An 8,252-nucleotide genomic window follows, 5' to 3' on the forward strand; every position below is an offset into this window, starting at 1 on the left:
ATAGATATTAACCAAATGATTATAATTATAATACACACTATTATAAAAATCATAGTCAAAGATTATAATTTAACATAATTATTTGTATTTGTAGTTTTTGTATTTATTTATTATTTTATATATTATTTTATTATAATTCGGTTATTTCGGTTGACCGCAGTTGAATTGATTAAATCATTAAATTAATAAACAAAAAATTAGAGTGGTTTAATGGTCGATTCGATTTTCAAAATCTTATTTTTATTGGTTAACAATTTATTTTGAGTGAATTACTAACTGAATCTTTGTCTATTTTCCGAATGACAATGCGACCCCTCAAAATAAAAATAATATACTTCGACTCTTGTCCTCTACTTCCATGATACAACGCGGTCTCTATGAGTGTTTTTCCATCAACTCCAAACAAAAAACGCTGACGTGTTATGATAACCTTATGTGCTGGCATATCTCGTTGCTCATATGGATGTTTGTTGCATACGTGGATAATATGAAGTGGTCAAAGGCTTAGTTGTCTTGATTCACGTCTTCAAAAAACGTTATCGTATTTCACATTGTCCACGTATATAACAAACATCCACATCCGCAGTAAGATATGCTAGCACACAAGGTTACCCTGACACGTCAATATTTTTCGTTTGAAGTTGACGGAAAAATACCTACAGAAAACTGCATTGTGTCGTGAAGGTAGAGGACAAAGACCGAAATAAATCATTTTTATTTTGAAGGGTTGCGGTGAACCGATGAACCGGACCCTCAACTGATCTAGAATAAGTGTCTAACTGTTTCTGCAATTAACCCATAAAAAATCGATCTAATCCACACTGAACTGGAAAATTTGTTTACCACACATTTACCATCCTAAAAAAACTAATAATTATATCGTATTAAAACAATTATATATTTTAAATATATTTTTATTCTTCAATAATAATATTGTATTTATTTATTTTTATAATTTAATTTTGATACATTAATATTATAAAATATTTTATACAATTGTCCTATTATATCCTATTTTTTTGAATAACCATTCATATGATTAAATATATAACATAATTATTTTTATTGACATAGCATTATTAATATACTTGTGAAGACATATATTTTAAATTTTAATTTATTTTTATAATTTTATATTTTTATTTCAACTGGTGAATCAGTGACTCACATGACCCACAAATTGAACCAATAATCTAATGACTCAGTCGTGTGACCGGATCAATTAACAGTTCAGTTTTTAATAACTATAGTTGGTTCATTTATTTTAATCAGTTAATATTAGTTATTTTTTTAATTCTAAAAGTTATTATTTTAAACATGTATTACTACCCAATTCTTTTTTGCAGCTAACTGATTAATTCCCAAAGCATCGGGACACATCGCCTCATTCGGTCGTTCCACACAACAGAGGAAACAAATCGAAAACTGAAGTGAAAAAGGGAGGAGATCAGTGAAAATAAAGAAAAGAGCTCACGAGCACGACGAAGATGTTGAGGGTTGCAGCAAAGAGGTTCTCTTCTCTGTCTTCGTCTTCATGGAGAGCTAACCATGCTGCCTCTGCTTTCGTCTCTCGGAACCCCATCGCCCCTCACTATGACTCCCACGATCGCGGATCCGCTCCCCAACCCCAATTCTGTCTCCCATTCCGAGGTTAGGGTTTTCTCCCTCTTTCCCTTTCCCTTTCCATATTCATTTTTGTTTCAGTTCCAAATCAAAACGAAACCAAACGAGTTGATTTGTGATTATTTCTGTCCCGTGCCCTTGATTTGATGCTTTTGTCTGTTCGGTATGCTTATGCGCCAACCTGATTTTATTATTATTCGTCATATCGTAATATTGGTAGGTGCTTTACGCAAATTATTTAACTCGTTCTTGGTTGGTGTCTAGATTCGAAGTTTCTGTATTGTGAGCGTGTTTTTTGCTGATTGCAATCGAACATTTGTTTGGGATTTGAGGGTGGTAGTGATTGTTGGTGGTGGTGTTCTTCTACACGTCCTATTTTGTGCCCAAAGAACAGAAGGATAAAAGATGGCGTTGAATAGTGCTCATATTTTTCTTCTTTTGGAATTTTGAATGTTGACTGCGATGCAGTGCGACATGTGAAATCTCTTGCATTTGCTATATCGTCATTTGTCGTTTCGATAGTCACAGGCTACCCTCTGTCGATAAAATTCAATTCCGACGAGCATTTGAACTCTCATATTGTGTTGGCAGTATATTCTAACCAACAGCTTTTCAAGAGTGTTTAATTGAGGAAATATATAAATAGAATAATTTTACCCGAGCCTAGCATGCTGTTGTTCTGATCTATAACAGGTTATGCTTCATTGTTGGTTTTGTTGTCATTATACATCATTTATAGTGGAAACTAGAATGACACATCTGGTTGTAATATAAACTTTGGATTATAGTAAAAACATCAAGTAACATGAACGTTCAAGAGATTGCATTACCAATGAAAAATTATGAAAGTATAAAACATACCAAGTGAGGAGCTATCTTTCTAAAATCGATATTAGCATGTATAATTGTGCTGTCAATAACTAGAAAGTTCCATTTCTAATTCTAAACTTTATGTAATTCAAATAATGCAGTCGGGTGTTTGTGCTTTTGACTCCAGCTTCTTTTTGTGTGTGTGTATGTTTTTTTTTTTTTTTTTGGGGGGGGGGGGTACCGTTCACAAAAAGCCAAAAGTAAAATATTAGGCTGTTTATTTGGATAAACACCAAGTATATTTGACCAGTCACAGGTCTTCATTATAGTTATGATTGTTATATTTGTATGCTGTAAGGTATTTGTTTGTGCCATCTTATGATTTATCCGTCCTATATCACTAGTTCTATAGTTCTCAAGAGATTGTTTATTCAAGAATTCTTTTATTCAAGGTTAGGCACAAGAGCTGGTTCAGTAGTTCATAACCAAATTGTGTTCCATCTTATGATTTGCGCTTCCTATATCCGTATATCACTAGTTCAATAGTTCATAAGAGATTGTTTATCCAATAATTCTGTTATTCTTAAGTTAGGCTTCCCATAACTGCTTCAACAATTCATACCCAAATTGTTGTGCCATCCTATGATTTGCCCCTCCTATATCACTAGTTCAATAGTTCACAAGAGAGAGTTTATTCAAGAATTCTGTTAATTTTAAGTTAGGCTTCCTTGAAATTGGTTCAATAATTCATAACAAAAGTATGTTATTCATTCACAAAAATAAAAAAAGAAAAGAAGAGAGAAAAAGTCATTATTGAAGCTTATTGAGATTAATTGGTAAATATATTTTAGTTGTTTATTATTTTACAGTACAGGTACGAAAATTTTACCGGAAAAAGGGTACGGGTACGTAGTATATACATAAAAAATATATGTAAATTTCACTACTTTTAAAAGTAAATGGTTATTTTCAACTAATAAAATATGGTTATGTCAAATTTAACATTAAACTAATCTGAATAATTAATCTTAAATTAAAAAATAAACATTTAAATAGTCTAAATAGTCAACTTAATGTTTTACTGCACATCTAAATAGTTTTGAAATAGAAAAATAAAAAATAAATAAAATTTACTCAAAGCAATGTAATTTTGAATGAATTTGAACAAAAAAAAAAACGTACTCAGCAACGTCCAATACATACCCAAAACGTATTTTTACCGAAAACTTTGTTAGGTCTGTATTCGAGCGTATCTGTACCTGTCACATATGAGTACATTGCCAAAAAGCAATTACACCTTTAATTGTGCATATGTTAAATTTTAATTGTGCACAAAAACATAATTGAATTTTGGGCATCTATTCACAAGTAACAGTAAGGACAATACCCGGTGCAGCCCTGTTGCCCAAATGGTTATGCCAACCATTTAGCTGTACCCTGTAACCATCACAGTTTGGTTTTTGCTATAGTTTTTGGAGCTTGCCTTCTTTTTATTTTTCAGGGTTTGCTTTATTATCTTCTTCGCCTACTTAATGTTACTTATTACTTTTTTTTTTTAATTTGTACCTAGGTTTTGCTACTGGATTGCCAGTCCATACAAAAGAAAACAGCATTATTCCTGAAATTCCAGCAACTGTAGCTGCTGTCAAAAACCCTTCCTCTAAGATTGTATATGATGAACACAATCATGAACGATATCCTCCTGGTGACCCAAGCAAGAGGGCATTTGCCTACTTTGTCCTAACAGGTGGTAGATTTGTCTATGCCTCTCTTGTCCGTCTCCTTATCCTCAAGTTTGTGCTCAGTATGTCAGCCAGTAAGGATGTTCTTGCTCTGGCTTCACTTGAAGTTGATCTCTCCAGCATTGAGCCAGGCACCACTGTGACTGTTAAGTGGCGTGGAAAGCCTGTGTTCATTAGGCGCAGAACAGAAGATGATATTAAGCTGGCAAACAGTGTTGACGTTGGATCTCTTCGCGATCCCCAGCAGGATGCGGAGAGAGTCAAGAACCCCGAGTGGCTCATTGTGATTGGGGTTTGCACACATTTGGGTTGTATCCCCTTGCCAAATGCTGGTGACTTTGGCGGTTGGTTTTGCCCTTGCCATGGCTCACATTATGATATTTCTGGCAGAATTAGGAAGGGACCAGCGCCATACAATCTGGAGGTACCAACTTATACCTTCTTGGAAGAGAACAAGTTGCTAATTGGTTGAAAGACGCAGGAAACTAACTACCTGCTGCACCGGTTTATAATTGTTTCATTTCAATTTATTCGATAATGTCGAAACACGCCGTCGGCATCTCTTGCTCTTGAGTGCTTATTTGGTTTGTTTAACAAGTGTTTATGCAGCTCAGAAATTTAACTGTTTCTGTTTGCGTGACCTATATGACTATGTCAATAATCGCCTGCCTTTTTGCTTGTTGACATTGTTTGTCATACGCTTTCATTAGTTGATGACTTCAGGCGTATTGTATAATTATAGCAATGATACTTTTAGATGATCTAGAAATAAAATTCTGCTGAAGCAGTAAAATTTAAGGAATTTAGTTAATGTGAATCGAGTTCTTTTGGTCACTGAATCATAATGATGAGGCAAATGATTGAATCGGATTCTTGTTTTTTTTTTTTTTTGTTATAACATGATTTTTTTTTTCGTGGTAATAGATTACATGAGTGTGTTTAAAACTTTCTACACAGTGACAGTGTATACAAATTAAAATTGCCGTTTACAGTGTTATTAGCTATTCCGTTAGTGCCAAGTTGAGAAATTCAGTAAGTTAATCCTCTAAATGGACCAAGTTTCATGTCTCACCTGAGCTCTGATACCATATGAGTGTAATGAAGAATATTAGAGAAAAAATAGTTGAGGAAAGAGTAATTTTGAATAGAGTATTGAATGATTAGTAAATTGTATCACACAACAGTAGAGTATATGCTTTTAGGGGGAGTCTATGGTGTGGATGTATATAGTATCCACGTGTGGATTTTACGTGGAATAAATGACATTAAAACACGTGTGTAGGGACTTAAGTGTGACAAAATGCTATTGCATCATCTCTGTTGACGGCCATAGAGAGGCTGCAGAAGTTGTCGTTGAATTATGTGTAATTAGGGAGTGGATCCTCTCCAGTGGAAAAAAAACTGGATGGTATCTAGTGGAAGATCTCACCATTCAATACATTCTCTCTCTCATTTATTGTTGGTCCCACTTATAAAATTAAAGGTGGGAGATTACACTTTATTCTCTCCAGTGACAAAAAAAATGGAGAGGATCTATTTCCGCTAATGAATAGTCTGCCATTTTATTATCATAGTTACCTTTTCTTTTGGGCTTTTGCACTTATAAAGTGGTTTTGTTTGTAATGGGTTAAAAGGCTTTTTCATATAAGTTTTATAGTAGTTTATCAAAAATATCTATACGTAACTCAAATTATTCATAAGAAATGCTTTGAAAGAACAAAAAAGAAGTGTGATAAAAATTTAGTATGTAGTGGAAGAAAAAAAAAAGTTAATGCTAAAAAATATTCCAGAAGACCAAAATCAAAGAAACATAGTGTCTGAACTTTTTCTTTTTAATATTGTATTACTAGAGGGGAAATCCTTCATTATGAACCAAACTGTGTGTTAAACACAACTATGGTTATTTACAAAACGTCAGTGACGTTTTGTGTTTTTTCAATTAAAATAATAATTTTTTAACAAAACTTCAGTGACGTTTTGTGTTTTAATAATTAAAATAATATTTTTTATTACAAAACGTCAGTAAAGTTTTATTCTTTTATGATTAAAAATTTTTTTTATTAAAAACGTTAGTGACGTTTTGTGCTACTACCACAACTGTGTAGAACACCAAAATGATCAAATATTTTTGTATTTCACATTAAAATTATTCATATATAAAAATTTTAGCCCATAGTATCTCTCACCTCATGTTTGCAAAATCAATTTTATGTCAATTTATATACCGTAATGCAACCACACACCTAAAGATTTCAAGTCTCCACAATGATTTGATAACACTTAATCTTAAATTTATTTCTACATATCTTGCACTAATTTAAGAGACTTCTTTTTGGTTTTTCACAATAAGAGGATTTAACTACTTCAATTTTAATTTTATAATTTTTAGGCTTGGCATATAGTCAGTAGTAATTAATTTCATAATTTTTTTTTTGCATCTACATGCAACTTCAATACCAATTATTCCACTTTAATAAAATTCGTATTCTTTTCTTTATGTAACTACAAATACAGATATATTTATTTGTCAATTTTCTTTCTTTTAAAGTTAACTTCACTTTTCACATTAAGTTCAGTTGAAATTATTTTTTAATATGAATATCATAATAAAAAACCCGTTTTGTTATTATAACAGAGGTCAATAATTAAAAAATTCTGCTCAATTGGTTCATTGTTAATGTAGGCACTGCTCATTCCTTAATATAATAAACGAATCCTGTTTTTCATTACTCTATGCTATTTTTGAAGACTACATTCAGACTTTATACATAGATAATTTTTGTATACACAATTCACGTTTATCCACAAATTTTTTTTCACTTGCCAAAATAATTCACTTTTAACTCATTCACTACTAATAGTCTTAGTCTGTTAGTCTAATACTCTAAGAAAGATTACATCTCAGCCCATTAACATTTAATTCACATGGCCCATTACTCCATTCTACCAAAAAAATTAGACCTCTTCTCTCCATTAATTAATCTACGTAAGTGAAGTTATTACCGTTCACTAACTCAACCAACACTTCAAAGAACAGTACATGTCAGTTTTTTATAGCAGTGATTACATCAGATTTCCTTCCACGTGTAAGGCAATACAGAAAAATACGTCAAATCCACATGTGTGGATGTTCAGTATAACCACACCATAGAATTTTCCATACTTTTATACTAAGAACAATACTAGCATGAGGAAGTGATATATTTTTCTCAGGTAAGAAAATTGCGTGGTGTAGCTCATTGTGTGACACGGATTTACGTGACTATACGCGCAGACATTGTCTGCTACCGGTGACTGACAAGGCAGGGGGTTTGTCTGGAGTAAATTAATTAGGAGAGTTTAATTTTTTTTTGTCTTGGGAGAGTTTAATTATTGTTTAATGAAGGTGTGTTAGTTATTGGGCTTTTTGACATTTTGTGGGTGAAATTTTTGTTTTGATTAGTCTTTTTTATTTGTAAGATATATCTGATCTGTTAAAATTTTTGTGTTGGAAGAGGGGTTTTTTACGGCACGAGATGAGTAAAAAAACCAAAAACAAAATAAATGAACATGTGAAAACAGTTTTTTAATAAAATAATATTTGGTTTCATTTATAGAAAGAGAATTATATAATTTAAAAATAAAATGCGTGAAGCAAAATTAAAATAAAAATTATTTCAAATTGAAATTAATATATGAAAATTGTTCATACCTTGACCCAACGAATAAAGCCATGCCTAATAACGATGAAAGGTCCACCAAAAAAGTTGGCCTTCATAACATGTCCGACCTCTTTTGAGAAGTTGGGCACCGAAAGGGGCTTTGCTATACCTGCCCAAATAGGTAGTTATCTCCGCAAATCTCTCCCACTATCTCTATCTTCCCTAAAAGATAGATGACAACGAACTCCCAGGATAAAGAGAACAGTTATCCATCAATAAATATGGAACTACTCCAACAAAGGTGGTTACCAACCCTACTATAAATACACTGACACTCATCAGGTATAATTATGTTCTAATCTACAAAAATCCTGCCTAAAATCCTTGCTAACTTAAGCATCAGAGTCTCTTACAGGTACCACCCTCCACCCCCTCA

General features: G+C 32.5%; 1 protein-coding gene across 1 annotated transcript; it reads left to right on the forward strand.

The window, feature by feature from the left end:
• Nucleotides 1-1,270: 1,270 nt before the first annotated feature.
• On the forward strand, nucleotides 1,271-4,977 carry LOC112697091 (cytochrome b-c1 complex subunit Rieske-4, mitochondrial). Its single transcript, XM_025750095.3, has 2 exons — nucleotides 1,271-1,650; nucleotides 4,004-4,977. Exons 1-2 carry the CDS (start codon nucleotides 1,488-1,490, stop codon nucleotides 4,645-4,647), a joined length of 807 nt encoding a protein of 268 aa, XP_025605880.1. The 5' UTR covers nucleotides 1,271-1,487; the 3' UTR covers nucleotides 4,648-4,977.
• The last annotated feature ends 3,275 nt before the right edge of the window (nucleotides 4,978-8,252 follow it).

Source organism: Arachis hypogaea, chromosome 6 (assembly GCF_003086295.3).
Source record: "Arachis hypogaea cultivar Tifrunner chromosome 6, arahy.Tifrunner.gnm2.J5K5, whole genome shotgun sequence".
Lineage (NCBI taxonomy): Eukaryota > Viridiplantae > Streptophyta > Magnoliopsida > Fabales > Fabaceae > Arachis > Arachis hypogaea.

Excerpts from the sequence above, each read along its gene's own strand:
- LOC112697091 (XM_025750095.3), top strand. The coding sequence starts at position 1,488 with ATGTTGAGGGTTGCAGCAAAGAGGTTCTCTTCTCTGTCTTCGTCTTCA. Across the intron at positions 1,651-4,003 it reads ATTCTGTCTCCCATTCCGAG|GTTTTGCTACTGGATTGCCA; the intron begins GTTAGGGTTTTC and ends ATTTGTACCTAG.